Raw genomic sequence first — 24,372 nt, forward strand, 5'->3', positions numbered from 1 at the left:
ACGTCTGGCACCTGCTCCGACCCACCCCTTCACCTACCGATTAGATTAAAAGTTCCTACCTAATGTCTTTTTTCTTATAAAGCCATCCCTTTTTAGCATCTTCCACGGGGCTAGCTGAAGAACCAGGTATTCAAAGGTGATTGGGTGGATGGGCTCATGTCTTAGGCCCCAAGTCCTCAGTGTGAGTCATCCTGGTGCAGTGCATGTACTGTGCATTTCTTATTAATAATTGGGGGTAATGAACTTGGGAACCCCGACTCTGCACATCTCCATTCAACTTCTGTAAATACCTCTATCTTCAGGTCAACAAATCAAAGTACTAGTGTGTTAAGGCCCACATATTATGGTAGGAAAGTTTACCTACCATTTTTAGGTTTCTGCTCTGCGAACATGGGCAGTAGTCACGGTTATTTCGCCAGCAATACCATAACTTCCAAAGGGAGTATGTTTGTCACCCGATCCTGAACCTTTTTTGGCTACATCTTCTACTGGGAATGCCACAGAAAGAAAAACTGGGCTTTGTGGCCTGGGGACATCTTGTCCATTTGGAGGAGGACTACCATTCTGGGGGTTTGGGGTATGTTTCTGGAATTTCTGATCTGCAGGAACAGCAATGGGTACTTGGACTGCAGCGTATCTCTTCAAGGCATCTGACTGAGAAACAACAGCATGTCCAGGAAGAGGTTTCCAATCCTGAGCTTCCTGAACATTCGAGCCTACTAAAATAAAAGGTGGGGCACTGGTCTTCTTGCTGTCGTCCATCATCACGTAAGTTGGAGAAGTAACTTTTGGTGGCTGCTGCAGAAACTTTGGATCCTTAGGATTAGATAAATAGAGGGTTGCTTGGGGGAAAGGCCCAGGTGCAGGTGGCGGTGATGGGCGGCTTTGTTGATTCATATCAGTTAGACAATAAAGGGTCCACATGTTAGAGTATGGTGGTGGTTGTCCTGCTTCGCTTGCTGCTATGGCTATAAAAAAAAAAAAATTTGCAGGCATTAAAGGTTGGTCTCTGTATCAGGCGCTATGCACAGAAATGTCTTTGTAAGTTTTCTTTACATATAAACAAACAGCTGCAGTAGTAATGTGTGCCATAAAGCATGCTATAGAGAGGGCTAAATCGTGTTTGGTAATGTGAAAGAAGCGAGGCGCTCTACCGCTGGAAAGTGAGAACAGCGTCGTGCTAGCAGGTGGCAGGGGCGCTCGAGTTGTGCTTGAAGCAGCAATCTCATCCGAAGCCGCCGGTCCCGGGGCGGCCAGCTTGAGACGTGGCCACCGCAGCGCCCGCACACACGACGTGGAGGATCCACATTTGGGGCTTTACCAAAAGAATCCATTGACGTGTGTGTGAAGCCAGTGAAAAAGTGTTAATGCATCTGCAGAGTGACTTTTTCTTTACTAAAGAAGTCCGCATGGGGGCGTCATCTTTTGGTCACATTATCAGTTTCTTTGGCCCTTTACAGGCCCCACAATCTCACATTAATTGGACACCACACACAGAACATCACATAATCTAGGACTCAGAACCCCAGAGAGCACCGGCTGTAGGCAAGGCTTGAAATCATAGGTCCTAGGTGGCAGTAAAAGGCTGGTTGGTCCCAGAGGGGTTCCTTAAGGGCCGGCGGGGGGAAGCCTTCTAGGAGTGCCACCCGTCTATTTAACACCAAGGCATCTATGATGGCAAGTTTGACTTGACTAATGAAGACAGTACTGTCTTGGGGAACTAAGTCCCAGAAGATGGGATGGAGGCGAAGCTCCTTCCCGACGGAGTGGCATGGGGCCCAAATTGTACTGAGTTCACCGTTTGAACGCTGGGCCTCGCATCCCTCGTGCAGCTTTTCTTCCCCAGAAAAGAACAGAACACTATGCACATGATTAAGCTGGTCAGTTTTCAGTAGCTTCAGATGCAGTCAATGGATCCTTCCGCAAGCCAGTGAAAAATACATACAAGCCTAGTCTTCCGTTTGAAATCTCCACGTGGTGCTTCAGAAAAAGGGCGAGGCACTGGGGAGCCGTGACTGGGGAGCCACTGCTGCTCCCGCCACAAGGCGCGTGCCCGTCCCGCACGCCAGCTCCCAGCGCTGCCCTCGGCCTTTTCAGTGGTGCGGACCCCGCCACACTGCCAGACAGAATTTGATCCCAGAACACCTGCTTTGGTAACACTTGACCGTTCCGGCTCTGGGAAGAGTCAGCGTGGAGAGGGTTTCTGCAAAAGGGAGCGGGGAGGTCGGCTCCATCTAGCCCTCAAGGGGAGGGGGCGAGAGGGGGGCAGGCCTAAGTCCAGAGTTGGAGGGAGGGAGAGATCAAGCCAGGTCTGTGTCACGGGCAAGCCCGGTGGACGTCCGGCAGCGCAGCCGGCGGCGGGGTTTTCGCCCGTCGGGGTTGCTGACGGGAGGCCAGTCGGCTTAGCTGCGGCCGCCTCTGCGCTCACCCGGGGGACAGAAGTGCGGCCGAGCCGCCCCCTCCGTCCAGCTCTGGGGCTGCCCTCACGGCTGCAGGAGCCCCCCCTCTACCCCCCGCCCCGGCAGGGAGCCAGGGCTCCCCACACCCGCTTGCAGGGCCCTCTCCCACTGCAGGGCGAAAGCACGGGCGACACACCACCATGTCTCTCTGGAGGGCGTTGTGTGGTTGGAGGTTGACACTCACAAGTGAGCCATTTCAAAGCAACACCCCATGGCCCACGTTCGCAACAGCAGATTCGGATCACAGGTTTGGGGCCTGACAGGAGGCTCTTCAGGTTTTTCACTCCGTGTGCTGTCTGAAACTGCTAGGTGACCCAACTGGGAGGCCAAGCTGTGGTGATGTCACTTTAAAATCACTCCTCTCATAAGAGTAAAATCTCAAGTACGACAAGGCCTTTACAGAGGTTTGCCATCTTACAAGCTATTGAAAAGGGAGCCTTTGACCAACCTGGAGGGAGCCCACGTCCGTGGTTACCTGAAACACAGAGGTCACCTGAAAATGTAATTGGTAATTTTGTAAGTATCTGGTTTTCTTACCTGGCTCCATCAAACCTTGTCCGAGTGCTGCTTCCCCTTGTGGTTCGGGTTCTGGAACAGGAGGGGGGGAACCACCAGCTGCCCTTCCCGGCACAGCCGAGAGCCCTGCGGTGGTAGCTTCCCCAGAGAGCACGAGTTTGGCCTCCATCTCCTGGGCTGCAGAGTTTCCCCGGGACTCCTGCGCAGGGTTGCCAGGGACTAGGGCAGTGAACTCCGTTTCAACGTGCAGAGGTTTTTCAGAGCCTACTGCTTTGGTGGAGCCCTGTGCATCCGGGAACTGTGCAGACTGACCTTTCAAAGAGGGGTCAGGGAGCAGAATGGCTGCTTCTGCTTCCATATATACTGAGGAATAATTTGCATCCTCCTCCAGCGGTTTTACCGAACCTACAGGTTTCTCGGACATGCCTGTGGCGAGTGCTACAGGAATGGGACTAAGTGGTGGCTTGTTTGCTTTAAGAGAAGCAACGTGATCAGTAAAAGGGATAACTATGTGTTCTGGTATTTGCTCGACATAAGTAACTCCTTCAGTCACAGGCTCATTGTTATAGATAGACGATACGCGAATGAATGAGGTGACCTCAATATCAGCCTGCAAAGGGACCTCGGGAGCTTGATCGTAAGCAGGAGGGTCTTGTTCATCCTGCAAGGGGAAGGAGGAAGCCGCTGCTGGTACAGCTTCATCGTCTTTAAGTTTAGAACCCAAATCTACACGGACAGCTGTTTGGCTCAGAACCTGCAGGACTGCCCCCTCTGCAGAATACGCAGGAGTGGCCACCCGGGCATCTTCAGCAGCCTCTGAGCTCAGCACCTCGTCGGAAAACAGAGGCATACTCGTGGCCACATCCACCATTAACACGTCAGACCGATCAGAATGAACAGATGCAACTTTACCTAACATTTGAGCAGCGAACTGAGCTGGGTCCGCTGGGACATAAGCAAACTCGGGTGACACGGCTGCTGGAGGTGGTGATGAGGGTGGGGTCATCCCCTTAGGGGTAGACGGTTTCAAACTGGAACCACGAGCTGCTTCGGATGTCTCCTCGGGTTCCTGGAGCACCTCCAAGTGAACTGATGGGAACTGAGTGGTTTTGTTCATAAACAGTGGTCCAGCGATATTGTCCTCCTCTGTGTCTGTAGATTTCTCCATCCGTGTAGGTTCTTGGGAAACTGTAGATGTTCCTACCTGTTCTTTCATACATTCTGCTTTCTTCTCTTGTGTCGTTCCTTCTGACCACCTCTCTACTAAAAAAGCCAGATGGGTTAATAAGCGGATATCCCCCCCAATTTTAAAGCAGTAATAGGTTGAACTTTCAGATGTCAATACACAGAGAAGCACAGAAGAGTTTTGCCTAATTTCAGCATCTGTGATTTAGAATGGGTACTGAAACTTCCCTGTCCTTACCCACTCAGAAGACACCTCAGCTCATCTCAGAAATCAGGGACTACGTAGCACCGTGACAAAACGGAATCAGATACCACCTTCAGCTGGTCTGCGTCGGGGAAAGACCGTAACTCTGCCTAGAACTAAGGAAGCTGGAATCCTCCATGGAAAAAGCTCCTGATCTAAACTTCTACACAAAACCCAAGGGTTCTGGGAAAGGGGGTTCCACCTGAGCAGTAAGTGGTCTGATCTTCAGCTGATGGAATAGCTTCTTAATGAAACAAATGCTCTCATGTTAATAAAGGCAGTGCTCAACTTAAGACAACTGGTATATAAAACTTAACAATGAGTGGGAAAACGGGGCCTATAGAATATTTTGACATTAGGAAACATCCTATAGTCTGACCTAAAAATGGTAGCACTTGCTGGCGAGGTATGATAAGGCAGCAGCCAAAGTTGAACTGACCCAGACAAGAGGGGCAGGAAGAGACCTCCAGATCCGTCAGCAGATGACCTAGAGGAGCTCCTAGGGTGGAGAAGATGCTGTGAAACCCTCTTCTCTGTCTGTGCCCCACCCCCCTCCCTCATCAGCCGCTTTCACAGCTGCTTGCTCAACTGCACATTTTCTCTTGGGGAAGCATGTCCTGCGTATCACAATGACATCGGCAGGAAAAGCAGAAAGTGGGTGTGTTTCAGCTTGGTTCTTACTCCTCGCATACTGTCTTTATTCCTCAGCTCTGACCTTCCTGGGGTTCACTGCATCACCAGGGCTTCACAAGCCTCTTCGTGTCAGTTGGGCCCAAACCCACCGCCCCCGACAGCACCCCGCTTCCGAAATCCCCACTCAGCTTCTAGTCTCCCACCAGCTCTTCCCTGCTAAGCCTCACGCTGTCCTCCACACACAGCTCGGGAGTTGGCCAGCAACCCAAAGGAAATGCTTGGCAGGCTTTGGGGGCTCCTTCTCTGCAAACACCCCCTCTCTCATGCTTTGTTGCCCAAATCCCAGCCATAGTAGTAGCCCCAAACCCTCCATTTTCTCTTCCCAGACACGCTTCCACTCTATGCTGGGCCTCGCTTGCCTTGTGCAAGAAGTTGAGAAATGCTGCTAGGGTGAAGAGGGGGCTCACTTTCCGTGAACTCCTCCTCCCAAGGATCCAGGCACTGGGCTTCGGTTTACAGAATTGCTCCAGCTTTTACGATGGTCGATGAGAGGAGGCCGAGTGTGGTAGCAGCCCCCCCATCATAGCTGACAGTGAAAGATCTCTTCTTGCACTGATTTTCCCTGGCACAGCGTCTGGCAATGGGGAGGAACTGAAAGATCTGATAAGTGAAATAGTGAATTGGACTTTATGGACAGGTAGGATTTGAAAGGTGCGTAGCGACTCCTGGAGAGGGAAGTAGCAGAAGCCAGAAACCAGGCGATGACAAGCTGTCTGGCTGGTGCAGAGAGGGCGGCAAAGGGAGGAGAGATTCAGATCGCAGAAAGCTTAGTTTGCACGGCCTGGTCTTGGAAAGGGATCAAAATTTATGACAGAGTTGTCAGCATTACTTGCTCTGTTTGCATTAAAATGCTTATTTCCAAATGGCAAAATTTACTTTTGATATAGGTTAAAAATATTTAGCCCTTCTAGTTTAAAAGTCTCTTTGGTTAATTATTCAATCTTTTGGGGCTATTTATCAAAGATTCGCCCACTTCTAAAGAAGGAAGCCGAATGCTAGAGTCAGCTCTGGCTCTGACCTACATTGCTCTTCTCTGCTGGCTCTTGGGTGGCCTCGAGGAGAGCCCCCGCTCCTAGTGCTTGCGCTCTAGGCGTTGGTCCCTGACGTGGTCGTAGTCACTTAAGGATTTCCACTTTGTCGAAAATGAGCCTGTTATTTCCTGGGAGATGCCCCTCCTAATTTAATTTGGTCCTCTTTAGCATCGGAGGCCTAGCTGCCAATTTTTATTTTGTCCCCAGCTTGGGCAGTATGTGCTATAGCGCTCTGCCGGCAGGGTGAGCGACGTCACTTTGTCCCAGCCCGATTCCCTGCTAGTCAGCACTCTGGGACCATCAGAACACATCTGGACCAACTACCGGCCACGTGTGGGCCCTGGCACACCAGAAATCTCATCTGTGGCCCACCTGAGAAAGACTCTCCATGATTTCTAATCTACCTCTTCACATTCAATTCTTTTATTCAACACTTACCGCAGGTCTGATTGTGACAATTACAGCACATGTGAACATAGCGTAGCATGTGTTACGCTAAATGCAGAGCCATGCTAACCATGCAGCCGCTCTGAGAGGCCCCCGGGAAAGCACAGCACAAGCCTTTTGGTCAGGGTTTAGAGCGTTCCAATCACAGATTCTCCCCACCTTCCTAATAACCACCTTCGGTCTCAGCTAGCACTTGGTGTGCACTCCCCACGCCCCGGGACCACAGTCCCACGCCAGGACGGACTTCCTATTTCCCTTCCCTTTGCAGCAGGAAATGAGCTTATATCCTATGGCATATACAAAATAAAAACTTGATTCTGGTACCTTTGGCTCTTAAGTTAAAAGTCAGCTCTGGAAATTCCAAGAAAATCTTCTCTCAACAAAAACAGGCTCCTGGAAAACTCCGAAGTGTTTCTTACTAGGAACTTTGGAAACTCACTACTGAGTAATGACTTCCTATTCGCATTTCCCCTAAAGCAAATGAACGCTCCAATGGGTAGAGATGGACGGAACTAACAGGAACAATGGGAGGCTATCTGAAATCACTATACACTAGTTTAATATTCTTCAGAAATATCCCTGTGACACTGAGGAGTTTTGATTTTATGAACAATAGGGCGCTATCAATGTTCCCGGAGAGCAAAGAGCTATACTTACCTTCTTAGGTCCAAGATGTTCTTCCTGCTCATACTGACTCTTGTGTCCTAGTGTCCCTGACCTCATTGTCTTCACTTTCCTGGTCTGCCATATCTGCTTCCTCTCTTAATCCTAACCCTGTATTTCTGTCCTAGGCTGCCAATCTGACCCCAACTCTTGACAATACCATTGACTGGTTCCATGATTTGTCTTCTTTAGTATGGACTATTCCCCAACTGATTAATCTTACCACAATGTAAAACATAAATGACCCAAGGCCCCCTCCCAATATCACAACCAGATAATCATTTGAACCTTTTTTAAACTTAATGAAATTCTACCTTGGTACAAATTACCACCCTGCCTAGGCAAATATGAGACTTCAAGAAATAAAAAGGATCATTTTGGCACAATACCCATCCCTGTTTAGGGAATCAGTATAGCCTTACTTGACAAAATGCCCAGGAAAGTGCAGAGTAGCACCAGAGCTTCACACAATTTAGTATAGATTGTCCTGAAATTGATACATTTCTCATTTACTTAATAAGAGAGAATAGCCACAAGTATGTGTAACAAACTGTGAAAATAATGCATAAAAATAGAATCTGGCATAAGAATTAAACTAAAAACATTATGAATATTTAATATGAGTAACTCAAGACATTTAATGATATGCATAACTGCTGTGGTGCATAGAAATTGAAATTGGGCCCAATGATCAGCAGCAGTGTATGATTATAATTACAATTTATGGCCAAGCCAAGAATGTCCAGGATCATTAAGAAAAGTTAACAGTTTGGGGCACGTGGGTGGCTCAGTCGTTAAGCGTCTGCCTTCAGCTCAGGTCATGATCCCGGGGTCCTGGGATCGAGCCCCACGTTGGGCTCCCTGCTCAGCAGGAACCTGTTTCTCCCTCTCCTCCCAGCTTGTGCTCTTTCTCGCTATCTCTGTCACTATCTGTCTCTCTCAAATAAATAAAATCTTTAAAAAAAAAAAGTTAACAGGTTAACTCAGTTGGGCTAGGCCTTCTTGATTTTTCCAAAGAGTTAGCTATGTCCTGCCTTTGTTGGATATGGGACAGGACTGATACTAGAAACTAGACTCAGTGAAGCTGAGGGGGATGGAAGGGGATGGTGTTGAGATCTCATTTGCCACTCTGCATGGGGAAACCACTGTCCTACCCTCACTGGTGGTGAAAAAGTGAGAACTAGCACAATCTAGCACAATCTGGCTTTGGGTTCTACACAAGAAGGTGACCAGAGAGGAAGAAGTGAAAGAGTAGGAGATACTATGGGGAAAGGGAGCTAAAATTCTTCTTTACTCTTTCAGTTCAAGAATTTCAAGTTTTTCCAAAGGAATCATAGAATGTTATTTACTATGGGAAGAACATGAGTTATGCTGCTAGGAAGATCTAAGTTTCCATCCTAACCCTACCAATTAATATTTGGAAGCTTACAAGTTTTTTAATCATGCCCAAGCATCACATTTCTCTTGAGTAAAATTGTAATGATGTCACCTACTTATAAAGTTGCTTTAATTGACAAAATATTTTTAAGTACCTAGGACAAAATCTCTCATTTTACTGCATTTCACTTCACAAATACTGTATTTTTTACAAATTGAAGGTTTGTGGCAGCCCTTTGTCAGGCACAAATGACTGGCTGTTCCCCATCTGTCTCCCTCCCTTAGGGCCTCCCTTACTCCCAGAGACACAACAATATTGAAATTAGGCCAATCGATAACCCTATAATGGCCTCTAAATGTTCAAGTGAAAGGAAGAGCCACGTGTCTCGCACATTAAATCAAAAGCTAGAAATGATTAAGCTTAATGAGGAAGGCATTTGAAAACTGAGACAGGCCGAAAGCTAGGCCTCTTCTGCCAACCAGTTAGACAAGTCGTGAATGCAAAGGAAAAGTTCTTAAAGGAAAGCTTAAAGGAAGCTGCAGCCAGTGATTCAGAAGCCCTGAGATCATTAACAAAGGTGACTACACTAAACAATAGATTTTCAACGTAGATGAAACATTCTCATATTAGAAGATGGTATCTAGGACTTGGATAGCTAGAGAGGAGCAGTCAATGCCTGGCTTCAAAGCTTCAAAGGACAGGCTGACTGTCTTGTTAGGGGCTACTGCAGCTGGTGACTTTAACTAGAAGCCAAAGCTCCTTTGCCATTCTGACAATCCTAGGGCCCTGAAGAATTATGCTATATCTACTCTGCCTGTGCTCTAGTAATGGAACAACAAGGCTTAGAAGACATCATGTCTGTTTACACTACAGTTTACTGAGTAGTTTAAGCCCACTGTTGAGACCTGCTGCTCAGAAAAAAAGAGTCCTTTCAAAATATTACTGCTCATTGACAATACACCTGGTCACCCCAAGAGCTCTGATAGAGAGGTATGATGAGCTGAATGTGGTTTCATGCCCGCTAATATGTCGGTACTGCAGTCCATGAATCAAGGAATTTCAACTTTCAATTAAGAAATATGTTTCATAAGGTTATCATTGTAAAAGATAATGATTCCTCGGATGGATCTGGGTGAAGTCAGATGAAGACCTTCTGGAAAGGATTCACCACTCTTAAGATGCCATTGAAAACATTTGTGATTCATGGGATGAGGTCAAAATATCAACATTAACAGGCATCTTGAAGAAGTTGATTCCAAAGTCATGGATGACTTGGAGGGGTTCCAGACTTCAGTGGAGGAAGTCCCTGCAGATGTGGTGGAAACAGCAAGAGAACTAGAATTGGGAGCGGAGCCTGAGGATGGGACTGCACTGCTGCAAGCTCATGATCAAACCTGAACGGATGAGGAGTTGCTTCTTATGGATGAGCAAGGAAAGTCCTTTCTTGAGATGGAATCTACAATCCTGGTGGAGATGTTGTGAAGATTGTTGAAATGACAACAAAGAATGTACAGTATTCTATAAACTTAGTTGATCAAGCAGCAGCAGGGTTGAGATTGACTCTAATTTTGAAAGAAGTTTTGTGTGTAAATGCTGTCAAACAACATTCATGCTACAGAGAAATCGTTCCTGAAAGGAAGCATCATTCGGTGCAACAAACTTCACTGATGTCTTATTTTAAGAAATTGCCACAGACACCCCAACCTTCAGCAACCACCACCCTGATCAGTGAGCAGCCACCAACATCGAGGCATCTCTCTGGAAGCTCAGATGGTAGTTAGCATTTTTTAGCAATAAAGTATTTTTTAAAATTAAGATACATACACCTTTTTTTTAGACATAATATTGCGCACTTAGTAGACTACAGTATAGTATAAACATAACTTTTATGTGCACTGGGAAACCAAAAAACCATTTAACTGGCTTTATTGCAATATTCGCTTTATTGTGGTGGTCTGGACCTGAACCAAGTCTCTCCAAGGTATGCCTGTACTCGATAATTCCATTCCTCTTTCCCTTCCTTTCCTACCTGTGACATAGTAAGTGGTAGAACTTAAGAGACAACTCTTCTGCCTTAAAAGATCACCTGAGTTTCTAAAATCCCCTCAATTAATGATTCAGTGCTATTAATGAAGAAACTCTCCTGAGAAGACTGAAAAATGGGGGCACTTTCTCTGATTTATATGATAGCGCAATCTGGTTCATCCAATTGCAGAATTAAACCAGGAAGTGTTTCGCAGCATGAGCTGCTTTGGAAATAGGCATAATGTGGGTCAAAAGCCACAGGGGAGGCCTGGACAGAGCCAGGGCCATCCCAAAATTCCTAGGCTCTGGATAACGAGGGAAGCGATGAGAGAACAGAAGAAAAGTTTGCTCTCGTGTCTGGTTCTTTTCCTCCTCCCTCTTCCATCATCTGAGTTTACATGAATTTTTAAAGGCACTGGGGAGATGGGTAAACACTACTGGCCCTATAAAGAAGCCTACCAAAAATGGGCTTCATTCCAAGAAAAATCCAGGATGAAGTGTTCGAATAAAACAAATGATATGTGCAGGGATGTACGGTGGACATAAAACAAATTGTCTTTCGTGCTCACATCTGATAGCGGGGAGATGAGTGGGGACCAGGGCACCAGGGATGTGAGTGAGCCTCTGCCCCATATTACCAAGTGCTAATACCTGATGCTGCCTTTAGGTTGACCTCGCCTCATGCTGAAGAGACCGAAAGACCAGAATAAGGGTCAGCAGACATAGTCTTCAAAGAATGGTCCATGTTCCCATATTGCAAATCACGGAAAGCCTGGGAGAGCCACAATCCCTGGGACCAACAGAGCATGTAGGGCATTAAAGGTGCCACCATTCCATACCTAACACAGGGATCCATGTAAGGGAAGTGTATTTAGAGGAAGCAAAAGATGCCACCTGTTCTATCCACATTTTTATTGTAGAGAACTGAACCACCATGCAGCCAAATGTGCTTGGCACTCCCACAGGAATAGCAGTTGAGGAATTAAACCAGTTAGAAGATAGGAGGATGTCATTCAGCGGAGGAAAAGCCCTACCAAATGGAAACCTTATGGTGTATATCCCTACCTAGTCCCTCTTTAGCCCAGAGTGATGCTTTCCTGGATGTAGATGGGACTCATGCAGTCTCTCTGATAGGACCTAAGTTAATGGACACTGTTTGCCAATAAGAAACCAGTTGATATGACAATAAAAGGCAGATAAATGAGCCAAACTGGTATTAGACAGTAACAAAGAACTCTGTTTTCTGGTCATCTGGTCATACTTTCATGTTACCTTCCCATCTCCCCAGTAAACTAGAACAAGCAATGTTCATTTCTACTCTACTACCAAAGAGCAGTCTGTATCTACAACCATATGGCGAGCTCACTTTTAGGATAATCTGCACGTTATGTAAATTGCCTTGGTATCCGTAGTTACTGGAGGAGAAAAGTATCTCCCTCTTCTTACCTCCATCGGAAGTATAGCTGTTCCATTAGTTCTGTCTGTTAATTAAACTAATCCACATTAGTTTAGTCCACTTGCTAAGTTGAATGGTGGGTAAGTTCCTGAGTAAACAAATTAGCCTCAAAAGCTACCAGTTAGTTACATCCCACTATAATGATTCACCAACTTTACCACCATTCTCAAACATAGGAAGCCTGCTCACTCCCAGGCCTCTCAAACATAGCTCCTGGTGTAGAGGGCATGAGTACAAGCCCATAATTACCTTGACTTCTTGGGAAACCAGCCTAGTAGGGAAGGGGAGAATGGTCAGTGTTCTAGCACTTGTGTGTATATCCTGCTGGTGGCAAGCAAATCCCAGACCTAAGTCCCGTGGTAAGCTGAGAATGCCATCAGGACCCTGCAGGGAAGCAGTCAGACTAGAGAGTAAAATATTCCTGAACCACAGCGCTTCACTCTCCCTTCAAATGTGGACTCTTGCTGATTTTAGTCTTGTTTTCTGTTTTGGGTATGTCTTTCACTGCGTATCCAAATCCTCAATTTTTACATTTTCCTACATTCTACTCCTGACTTCTCCCCAGCTTGACTAGTATTGGCATCACCAAACTGGCAGAGTTTAAACGTGGCTCAACCTCACTGATCCTACCTTTTCTTTCTCTACAGTCATTCCAAAATATTGGCCAGCCAACGCAGCAAAAATTATTTCCTTATTTCCCTCACTGACCACGAGTCTCCGTTTTCTCCACAGAATTCTGCCAAAAGCTTCTCCTTACCATTCTTTTAGATGTGGATGCCTGTCCTTGGGATGACCAATTTAATTGATCTTCCCATCATGTAAATTGTGCCTTTCTCTTTCTCCCTGTCTCTTCTGTCAATGCAATTTCATGCTGTCATGTTCAATTCACATAGGCGTTTACACATATACACATAAAACACAACTTCTTTTCTAAGCAGAGGGATGGCCCTAGGCCACAGAGATGGGCTGGAGAAGACCACTTTCTAGGAAAAACTTCTCTTCACTATCTAGAGACTCTTGGAACAGACAAGACGGTCAGTAACCCCTAATTGATCCCCTGCCCTCCGACTGGACTGCAGTTAACCTATCACAGGGAGGAAAAAAGAAAAAAGGATGTTTCTTTATTTAATAATATAAAAAAATCTTCCAAGAAGAATGTTTATATAACTTTCTTAGGTAGTGTAACTCATTATAATTTGAGTCTTCATTACTACAACATCCAATTTTCTTCAAAGTTCAGTGTACTTCCTTAAAGATGGGGACATTGGAAAGGGTTTGAGTCCTAGCTTATCCACACTGTTCGAGGTCTCATTGTACCAAATGGTTTGCAGGAGATGAGTTTTTCCTATTTTTTGTTTTTTAAAGATTTAAAATCCTCCAAACTATCTCCAGATTTAAAAAAAAATGGATCAAATAATTAAATAATCACACTGATGGCTTATTTTTAACAAACATCAGTGAGATAAAACAGAAAATATTTATGGGCATCATTCTTAAGCTTAAATGTATGGTAACAATGATGCACTAATTTATACCTAATATTATTTAACTGTTACCACTTGTACTTACCTTTCATCTGATGAAATTGTTTAACAAGATCTTTTATATCCAGAGAAGTATTCCCTAAAGGAATAAATACAGGAAATTAGATACATAAAATGCCCAATTTAAAATGCCTTCCTTTTCAAAGCAACAAATATATAATCTAAAGGAATAACAAACCTTCTCTAAACACAATAAGTTCTTTAAAATAAAATGCTGCGAACTGGGTGATGTTTGGCGGGTTGGTTTTGAGAACGGCCCTGCTGACTCCTTCAAGTAGAGTCTTGAGGCCATAAGGTACGACAAGTCTGGGCTTTGAAGAAATCATTTTGGCAGGATGTCTGTAATCTCAACTATAATGAAGAAAAACAAAGTCTTATAGTATATGTTTTTTATTAAAATGTTCATCAGTTAACTATAGTTTCTAAGAATAAACCTATGTCCTATTGAAATTATTAGCTTGAGTTTAATCTCTAGGCATTTATTCTAGCTAAAATGGGGTAATTCCTCACACACACACACACACACAACCAATAGCTTATTATGTGCAGATGAGCAATATGGTACTATTAAAGAAACCCATGGGAAAAGCCCTGCCAAGAACTCTAGGATATTAAAAACAAAGAAGGAAAAATCAAACAACCAAACTTGTTCCTGTGAAATTCAGTATTTTACACAGTACAATTTCAAGAAAGATAAATCAAGCTCATGTATCTGTGTCTAAACAAGATCCTTCCAAACTACATGGGCATTGGCTTTTCTGTGCCTTCATCAAATAGAAATGTAGAATTGGGTTTTTCTACAAGAAAATGTCTTTTTCCTCGTATTTCTAAATCTATCCCTGGACACATTGATCAGCTTTCAGTATACAATTTTTAGCTTTAAATTTAATTTTGCTTTAACATTAATCAGAATAGGATTAAGTTACTTGTGGTATCATACCACCCACCACCATATGCTTTTCTTTTTTCATATCCTCCCTTAACCTCTGCCCTTGTTTTCCTCTCTCTCCCCCTCCTCCTGCCTTTCTGGATTTTAAGTGCTACCAAGGGTATTGCATAGTCTAACCTACAATGCTCAAGAGTTGCAGAGGTTGCCATTCTAAACTGTGTGTGTGTGTGTTGTTTCATTGTAGAAAATGATTTAAGAAGGTTTACAAATACATGTAAAGAACAAAACTAAGTATTTAAGGAAATGAGTTCAGTGGTAAGGGCAAAATTATGCTAGGAAAATATGATGAAGCTACAGCTAAGGTTGGTATCCCACTACAAGCCATAGGCCCCACACTTTGATAAAGATGGGGTCGAATCAGCACCTGAGCTACCAACCAGACATCACAAAATAGGAAACAGTTGGTTAAATGATTCATGTTTCCTGAGGTTTAAAAAAAAATCAGTTGTCTGGGAGAATCACAAGTACTCTGAACACTGAGACCCAGGAGAAATTTCTCCTAGGAGTCCTCATAAAGGGGAGAATAGTGTGAGATAATCAATCATGTCAACAACATCCCTACAGTAAAGAGAGTAATGAATTTCATGGGGCTAAGTTGCACAGTTTAGTTATAGCAATTATACAAGAAGCCAACCTCTAATAAAAAGTAATGTGTCATATAGCAAAATGCTGAATATTTAAAAGCGCATTTCATCTTCCCAAAGATCAGGGAAAAAATGAATCTCTATTGGCCAAAGCAAACCCTTCGAGGATATAATTAAGTGTATTGAATCCTTTAATGAAAACCTGCTTAGAGTATAAGTCAATGGGACCTTTACTAAATTTAACCATCTTTAAAAAACTACTGTAGCAGGCAAGCCCACATGCTAAACGTCAAGGGACATAGGCAGTAATTGTATGTATGATCCATATATATACTTACACTATATTTGTGTGTGTGTATATACGTATATCATTTTTTCAAGTACACACTTTGCACTCCAGTGAGAGCAGATAGTCGTGTTCGGGTAAGTGGCTTACTAATAGCCATGATGGAGCTACCAAAACACCCTTTCTGCAGGCAGTTAGCAGTTGATGCGACCAACGGTGGCGAGAATGACCGTGCAGAGATCCTACTGGTTCTCAGCGCAGGTGGTAGCTGCATCCCCACCCACACCAGGCTCTGGGCCTGTGCGGGGCCTTTCTGTGCCCCGGGACCTGGGATGCCGAGCGTCCTACAACACAGTCCCATGCAGAGAACAGTCCTGAGCAAGTTGAGAAATCCTGGGACACCAAGCATGACTACATCAACGGGTACTCTCACACACCTAGGTTGAAGATTGCTTAGAAGTGACTGCGTAATTCTTCCCACACCTCTCCTTTAAAGATTCTCAAAAACAAGTTTTACGACCCCGAACCCCCGCGCTGAACCGTGAACTTCCATTTTACCCACTCCCCCAGGGCTAACGCCTGAGGAGGACAACAGTGCTGGAGGCTGAGGACGCGCCAGTGGGGGCTTGTTGGAAACGTCCAACGCTACACAACCATTCAGTCCCTCAAGACCTACGCTGAGATCTGTGCTTGGTCTGCCGTTAGATTTGTTTGGTGGCAAGGGCAGCAAAATGGGGGAGAGTGGGCGTCCCGGTTCCGCGTCCACTAGTTCAGGAGGAGCAGGTGGCAGACCCTCCTCCCGGGATCCGGGAGCTCCGCCACACTCGCCAGTGTGGGCCTGCCCTTCCCCACCGGCCTCCCACTGCAGAGGCCCTCCGCAGTCCCCAACACTGGAAGAACCGTCCACCACCGCGCGAGGCGCCCCGAGGGCCTAACTGCCTCCGGCGCCGCAGGGTGGGGGGCCTTTTCTCCAGACTCGCCCCACCTTCTCCTTTCCGGCTACGCTCTAAAGCGCTTCCTCGTTGCCCCCTTGCCGGCGGCTCCTATAGGAGCCCGCGCTCCCAGCGGGGCCTTTATACCCCTGCGGACGTCAGACCGTGCGTCACAAAGCCCCTCCCTCCCGCTGAGGGCCCCGGCGGCCACGGAAAGAGGCGGAGCCTCGGCGCCCCCAGCCAATGAGGAGCAGAAGGGGACAAAGGCTGGAACTCCGCTGGGCGGGAGCGCCTCGCGTTTTCTGACGGAATACGAAAGAAAGGGCGTAGGGAAACTGGCGTTTTCAAACGGCCAGGAGTCAGTCAAGGCGACGGCCTCTCCGCTTTTGGTCGCTCAATATAAAATAAGAGCTGTTGTAGAAGGAAAGAGAAATAGATTTATGGCAGTTCTCGCCGTCACCACCGCGCCTCTTCACACTACTCCCTCAGCCCAACATGGTGTTACTTTTCAGTCACCTTTTCGGAGAATTAATGTCACGATATACATAACAAACACTAGTATAGAGACGAGCAGTTTCATGCAACACAGTACTTTCTGAGAAAAATCCCCTGTGGAAAGAGAATTTGGCACCAATCCTGAAGCTTCCAGTTCCCGTTAATTCGGGTCTTGCACTACCTGGGGCACGACCCACCCTCCCCAAACCACAGGGCAGGAGCCGGCTGCCGTTTCGGACCCAAGTGAGGCAAGGCGCACTCCTCTCCAATACCCGCTCTCTCACCAGTCAGGCTCACGGGTTTGTACTGGGCGTTCACCACCACCACAATCATGAGGCCCAAATTCCAAACAGGCTTCACTGTCATCCATTTTCATATATTTAAAAAGCAGGAACCGCTGGAAATCAACCATCAAATAACATCTTCGGGGCAGCTATCTGATAAAAACTTTTTTTTTTTTTTTTTTAACTCAAACAGTTAAGGCTTCCAGAGCTCTTAAAAATAAGAGGCAATGTTAAGGCTCTGGTCTACATCTATGATGCACAGAGCACTTTCTATGGATATTAATTCATCCATATAATAATTACTGAATTCCCCTTACGTGGCAGGCTCCCTCTTCTCACGAAAATTATATTTTAAAAGGAGAAATGCTAAGTTTACACTTTGAGTGTGAAGACAGGCCTGCAGATGGTACATTTTTTTGTCCTTCATCCCTACCCCCAGCCCCGCTTTGGTAGATACAAGTGAAATGAAGCTGTCATGATTTCTGATGCTTTGGTTCATAATACATTTAACCATCAAAGATAGAAACTGACCTACTAAAAACCCCAAGTACACACCCCCTTTATGGTGTCTTCTGGGAATCAGAGACATTTATGCTTATGTAGCCAAACCTTAACAGGCCATCTTGGACACACAGGTGTTAGAGACTGTGCAGAATATCTGAGACTCACGTCAAGCCCTTACTCTTTCCACATTTCTTCAGTAACTGTTTTGTCCAAGTCCCTCTGAAATGCAAATTGTTACAGTGAAAACATTTAACCAAACATTTTCAAACGACCATTTGCTGCTTTGGTTTCTAGAACTCCTAATGATTTCATGTGGTTTTACAATCTTCTTGTCCTTCCCCTTTCAGTCACTAGGGACCTAAAGGCAAAATGCAAATCTACTTTGTTTTCCATTGCTCCCTGCTCCCCACACTTAATTTACAGAAGTTCAAGGTTCTCGGTGGGACCTCTGCCTAATTCAAATCTCATTTAGTCCATTTTCACCTGACTACATCCTTCTTTAAAACTCAGCTCACAGGGCACCTAGGTGGTTCAAATGGTTAAGCATCTGCCTTCAGCTCAAGTCATGATCTCCAGTTCCTGGGACTGAGTCTGTGGGGCTCCCAGCTCAGCAGGGAGTCTGCTTCTTCCTCTCCCTCTGCCTCTCCCCCTGCTTGTGTGCTCTCTTTCAAATGAAGAAATAAAATCTTTTAAAAAAATAAAACTCAGCTCAGGAATATCCTAGTTTAGAAAGCCAATCGGTTAGAAGCATTTCCTCAGTGGCCCCATGATAATATACTCTATGAGCACAGCCTTGCTACAGAATTCTGTTTGTGTTGGTCTCATCTCTCAGCTTTACAAAATACTTAACAAAAGATGATGACCTAGGGCAGCGTTTCTCTAATTTAGACCACCTGAATTAGAATCATTTTTAGGAGCTTGTTAAAAATGCCTTCCTAAGGTCCATCAAAATCCTAAAGGAGAACACAGGCAGCAACCTCTTTGACCTCAGCCGCAGGAACTTCTTCCTAGAAACATCACCAAAGGCAAGGGAAGCAAGGGCAAAAATGAACTATTGGGACTTCATCAAGATAAAAAGCTTTTGCACAGCAAAAGAAACAGACAACAAAACCAAAAGACAACCGACAGAATGGGAGAAGATATTTGCAAATCACATATCAGAGAAAGGGCTAGTATCCAAAATCTATAAAGAACTTATCAAACTCAACACCCAAAGAACAAAGAATCCAATCAAGAAATGGGAAGACATGAACAGATATTTTTCCAAAGAAGACATCCAAACGGCCAAAAGACACATGAAAAAGTGCTCAACATCGCTCGGCAGCAGGGAAATCCAAATCAAAACCTCAGTGAGATACCACCTCACACCAGTCAGAATGGCTAAAATTAACAAGTCAGGAAACGACAGATGTTGGCGGGGATGCGGAGAAAGGGGAACCCTCCTACACTGTTGGTGGGAATGCAAACTGCTGCAACCACTCTGGAAAACAGTATGGAGGTTCCTCAAAAAGTTGAAAATAGAGCTACCCTACGATCCAGCAATTGCACTACTGGGTATTTACCCCAAAGATACAAATGTAGGGATCCGAAGGGGTACGTGCACCCCGATGTTTATAGCAGCAATGTCCACAATAGCCAAACTGTGGAAAGAGCCAAGATGTCCATCTACAGATGAATGGATAAAGAAGAGGTGGTATATATATACAATGGAATATTATGCAGCCATCAAAAGGAATGAGATCTTGCCATTTGCAACAACGTGGATGGAACTGGAGGGTGTTATGCTGAACGAAATAAGTCAATCAGAGAAAGGCATGTATCATACGACCTCACTGATATGAGGAATTCTTAATCTCAGGAAACAAAGTGAGGGTTGCTGGAGTGGGGGGTGGGGTGGGAGGGATGGGGTGGCTGGGTGATAGACACTGGGGAGGGTATGTGCTATGGTGAGCGCTGTGAATTGTACAAGACTGTTGAATCACAGATCTGTACCTCTGAAACAAATAATGCAATATATGTTAAGAAAAAAAAAAGAAGAAGATGGCAGGAGCAGAAGAATGAAGGGGGGGAAATCGGAGGGGGAGACGAACCATGAGAGACGATGGACTCTGAAAAACAAACTGAGGGTTCTAGAGGGGAGGGGGGTGGGAGGATGGGTTAGCCTGGTGATGGGTATTAAAGAGGGCACGTTCTGCATGGAGCACTGGGTGTTATGCACAAACAATGAATCATGGAACACTACATCAAAAACTAATGATGTAATGTATGGGGATTAACATAACAATAAGAAAATTAAAAAAAAAAAAAGCCTTCCTAAGCCCTATCTAGTACCTCCTGAATCAAATTCTCAAAAGAGTGCTGCTTTGTTAAATTAGAATTTGTGAACCACTGGCCTGTGATTGGAGAAAGTGTAACCTAGAGCTCACTCAGGTTACAATACTCCCAGGCAACTAGGAGCTATAACTCAGCCCCCTTACTAGTTTTCACAAGAAAGCCAAGTACAATGCACTGGGTGATTTACACTTTATAGAAGAAGGAGCACATCTTCTATGGACGGACTTTCCATTCTCCTTCCCCCCACCCCCCAGCTGTCCTTTTCTCTTTTCTGGATTTCCTCTTCCTAGCTTCTAAGTCTCCTCCCTCTACTATGTGTCTTCTTAGGATGATTTGAGCTTAACCATTTTTTTTTCTACAAAATATACCACCAACAGGATTCTAAAAAATTTAAGAAATACCAAACAGTACATCATGACTATGAATGTGTATGTTCATAGGTGCAGAGCCATATATATTTGTATCCTTGCCACTACAATTGGCTTAAGGAAGCAGTCAACTAGGAAAGTTACACAGCAAAGAAATACACATGTGTGTGTGTATTTTAGAAATCAGCTATGCGCGGTCCTTTTAGTTGGCAGAAGTAAAAAAGTGGAAATTCTATAAATAATTGACTTGTTCAATATGCAACAATAAATTCCTACTTTTCCGTGACATCTGAAATACTTCTTCACTTGGTCAAATACTTAGCTATCATGTGTTAAAATAAAAAAGACACCTAACCTAATAAAAAAAATCTTAAATATTTTAACCACAATGTTACATATATTACATTAGACCATGCCTCCAAAGTGTGTCAAATCATAAATATGTTCAGAGTACATAAATATACATTAGATATTTCTTTCCTCAAGGCAAAATCTAATACAAAAATACATTTGACACTCATAAATTAGAAGATCCATTTGAGAGCCTCCAAAATAGGAATGGGGAAGGAGTACGTGATGCCAACAAAGCACACATAGATGCAACTTGTTCTGGTTGTATGATTATTTTCTTCATCCGCAAGGGGTAAAGAGCAATTTACACCAAGCTAAGTTTCCAGGCAGATCACAGTTCACAGGTTGGTAAGTCATGGCACGCAGGCCAGAGAAATGTCATGAATTACTCAACTCAAAAATGTACTCAGATTTCAGTCAATCTAATGGTACCATATACCTGTACTGTGGTTTTGTTATTTTAGAGACTTTAGAATCATCATCTACCCCATCTCCATACTCTACCACCCTGTTATCACACATAAACCACAGGACGAACCAGGGGCTATCCTGCACCAAATGTAGGAGACAGTTTATAATCAAACCTACTCTCTATTAAAGTGGTATGGTATAGTTGTCTATGCAGATAAGCGAACTGGACACAAACTTCTTTGAAACCCTGAAATCTCTCTGGAGAGATGCAAATAAATTTTTAAATCAATTAGTATAGGAACATCTTTTCATTTTAAAATACAGGGCTTTATGTAATCTTTGAATACTGAATTATAGTTCAAACAATATTTGAACTGAAAATTCAAGTACGTATGAACTAAAGCAAGAACTCCGCGATTCAGAAGGCGCCGCAATCGTTAACTGGGAAGTTTGGCTCATGTATGTTCTAGCCAAAGAGGACAAAATGGCAAGAGCCATATTTTACAGATTCATAATGTTCTTCCCTCAAGCCTTGATGAAATCAGGTATCCAATATTTTTAAACACCATTTTTTCTCTTCAGAAAGCATCTACTTGGCTTCTGGATCTACTCATTCACTGAATGTAGGATAGCAATCTTTTCTCTCTGGCTAGTGTCAGAAATCCTATGCAGGATGCACACCAGAAAGAAAGTCAATGTGAATAAACACTTGGGAAATGAGGAATCATGAATATAGTTTAGTCAAAGTCAGTGAGGAATAATTATTTCTTTCAAAGAAATGATCATTCCCTCAAAACCAGATCAAGTAGATTAAAGCTGTCAACATTCTAGCTGCTCCTCTGTTTTATTTTGAAAAGAAATATTAAAGTATTAACATCACATGAGATCATGCTTCAGCTAAAAGGATATGTACATGACACCCCGAGATGATACTCTAACTCAATATAAATTTTAAAATGTCTAACCTTAAGCCTGAGCCAAGTTAGTCACACAATTATGGCAGAAATTCTTAAGTGGCTGAGGTATTTAGACTCTTCCAAACCACAAGTGTGCAGTACTGGACAAAGAGGTAAATTAAATGACAATAAAAATTAGCAATGAAGAATTAATAAAAATTAACTTTGAACTCCTTTTATAGAATAACCTGAGCTAAGGAGAAAATGATTAAACCCTGGCAACAGATAGCCCAGCAAAGCCTTCACCAGCAAATATTCTGAGGCAAAAAAACCCTATGTTCATTCAAGAATAACCTTTTCAAGTAATTTGTTAAAAGACTTCCAAAAGCTGGTAATTAGACAATTTATCACAAAGAAAAGTAAACTCCTAAAATGTAGGTATTATTTATCTAGCCTATAGATTAGGCTTTCTAATAAACTAGCAAAATAGTTCTATTTTTGGTTGTAAAACTATCGATTTGCTCCCGCTTCGTTGGCTTTCAAAGGAAGTAAAGTGTTCATTACTTATTTAAAACATTTTGTAGATAATCTGAAGATAAGCATTTTTTGATGACACAACTTCAGCTGAAGAGCATTTGTGTTTTAATAAGGAAAACAAAATTCTGGGTTAACATTTTTTTAACAAGAATATTCTGTCTGGGATCAGGAGATGTGTTCTAGTCATTGCTCCACTGCTAACAGGAATAATCAATTGGGACAAGTCAATTAGCCTTTTTGTGCCTGAGTTTCATTGTCTAGACAATGGGGATAAGAATATCTGTGCTGTGCTATGCTATTCACAAGTTAGAGGATAAAGGAAAACACTAGAAAGCACTTTTTTTTTCAAAACACAATATAAACGCTATGTCATAATACTGTTGATAATTTTACAGGTACTTCCTAGCGTTACCCAGTCAGATGTGTGCTTAAGGTAGGCGTTCCTAGAAGATCACAGGTTGAATATTTAGTTTGATTTTATTTTAAAAATAATAAATCACAAAACTAAAATGTTTGAACAAGGTCACTTAGCCCTCTCCCCAGGTGGCTAGTTATAATTACTAGGATCATCATCATTACTTCTTAGCTATATGTTTAAAAGAGGAGATCTTGAATATGTCAGCCTAAGTGGGAAAATGTGTCCCTGGCACAGGTGGTTTTCAGAAGAAAAGCCGATCTTCGGAAGAGCTGTGTCCTCTGCTTTTATTTTTAAAGTGCAGAACCTGGTGGGGAGGGATGGAGCAGAAACCCCGTGTCGTCACTGAGGAACCAGTTCCCTCAGAGAGGCCAGAGCAGCATGGATGCGGACATGCAATCTGTTTTCAAAGTCGTAGCCAGAGAAATCCTCCTGCAAGACCAAAGAAAGAGGGTTATGGACTCTCTTAGCTAAGCTTTCTGAAATACTGCAGGATAAACCACATGGCTTTGTGCTTCCCAAAATAAAATTCCTAACACTCCTACCAACGGCTTCCCATCCACTCGATTTTCTTACTCCCTTAAACCTCAAACTTTGGGTTCATGTTAAACGTTCAGGGGAATGTCATTATTGCCGTCTTTGGAAAATTTTCATGTTATTCCTGAAACGGCAGTCTTAAATTGTGCTCAATCTAAGTTGCTGTTAGAAATTCTTCACTCAAGATTGTAGTTATGAAATCGAGGATTATTTTCCCAAACAAGAAGTGTGTTTATAAAGTGGGATAGGCAATTTCATGAGTTTCTTAGGATATTGGTAAATTTCACTTAAAGATCAAGCGATCATGGGGCACCTGGGTGGCTCAGTTGGTTGGGCGTCCGACTCTTGGTTTTGGCTCAGGTCATGATCTCAGGGTTGTGAGATCAAGCCCTGTGTCGAGCTCCACACTCAGCAGGGAGTCTGCTCAAAATTCTCTCTCCCTCTTCTCCCTCTGCCCCTCCCTCCCGCTCTCTCTGGTGCGCTCTCTTTCTCCAGAATAAATAAATCTTAAAAGAAAAAAAATCAAGTGATCACTGAATCAATCAGTTATTACTTTTCCTTTCCAGAAACATCCATCAGAACAATCATCTCACAAAACTTCTTGAATTCAGACTCACGAGGACACAACAGAGGGTAAGAAGCACCCCGGAAAGAGGTGGTAGGTACAGTATTTTTACCTTTGCTTGAAGAAGTAGAGTTCTGCCTCTTGCTACAGTCTATGAATGTAAGAAAAACATATTATCTTTTAATACCTACATTTATACATACTCAAGCAGAAAATGCTTATTATAAGAGGATAGGTAAATGAAAACAATTCTCAGTAGACAAAGAGGTGAGTCAGCTGCTCA

General features: G+C 43.8%; 2 protein-coding genes across 4 annotated transcripts in view; both read right to left on the reverse strand.

The window, feature by feature from the left end:
• Positions 1-284: 284 nt before the first annotated feature.
• CABYR (calcium binding tyrosine phosphorylation regulated) lies at positions 285-17,179 on the reverse strand. Of its 2 annotated transcripts, none has more exons than XM_034995768.1 (5): positions 16,446-17,179; positions 13,820-13,992; positions 13,667-13,720; positions 2,997-4,238; positions 285-968 (listed from the first exon to the last, which is right to left on the reverse strand). In XM_034995768.1, the coding sequence occupies exons 2-5, from the start codon at positions 13,965-13,967 to the stop codon at positions 370-372; spliced, it is 2,043 nt and encodes a 680-aa protein (XP_034851659.1). In that variant the 5' UTR covers positions 13,968-13,992; positions 16,446-17,179; the 3' UTR covers positions 285-369. The 2 variants fall into 2 exon arrangements, with proteins under 2 accessions (XP_034851659.1, XP_034851660.1); XM_034995769.1 differs by having other exon boundaries at positions 16,137-17,179.
• A 5,881-nt stretch (positions 17,180-23,060) lies between these two features.
• The window catches only part of TTC39C (tetratricopeptide repeat domain 39C), a 104,186-nt gene continuing 102,874 nt past the window's right edge, over positions 23,061-24,372 (reverse strand). For both annotated transcript variants that reach the window (XM_034995654.1, XM_034995655.1), the window contains 2 exons: positions 24,202-24,240; positions 23,061-23,419 (listed from right to left, as the gene is read on the reverse strand). In XM_034995654.1, coding sequence (XP_034851545.1) covers positions 23,330-23,419; positions 24,202-24,240 — 129 coding nt within the window. In that variant the 3' untranslated portion in view covers positions 23,061-23,329. The remainder of the gene's footprint in view (positions 23,420-24,201; positions 24,241-24,372) is intronic.

Source organism: Mirounga leonina, unplaced genomic scaffold, assembly GCF_011800145.1.
Source record: "Mirounga leonina isolate KUSES-001 unplaced genomic scaffold, KU_Mleo_1.0 Mir_93, whole genome shotgun sequence".
NCBI classification, from domain to species: domain Eukaryota; kingdom Metazoa; phylum Chordata; class Mammalia; order Carnivora; family Phocidae; genus Mirounga; species Mirounga leonina.

Bases quoted from the DNA above. Each gene is read 5' to 3' on its own strand.
- CABYR (XM_034995768.1), bottom strand. From the start codon at position 13,967: ATGATTTCTTCAAAGCCCAGACTTGTCGTACCTTATGGCCTCAAGACT. The intron at 4,239-13,666 runs GTAAGTACAAGT...TGGCTTTTTTAG, and splicing joins ACAATTTCATCAGATGAAAG to TAGAGAGGTGGTCAGAAGGA. The intron at 969-2,996 runs GTAAGAAAACCA...TTTTTTTTATAG, and splicing joins ACAAGGTTTGATGGAGCCAG to CCATAGCAGCAAGCGAAGCA.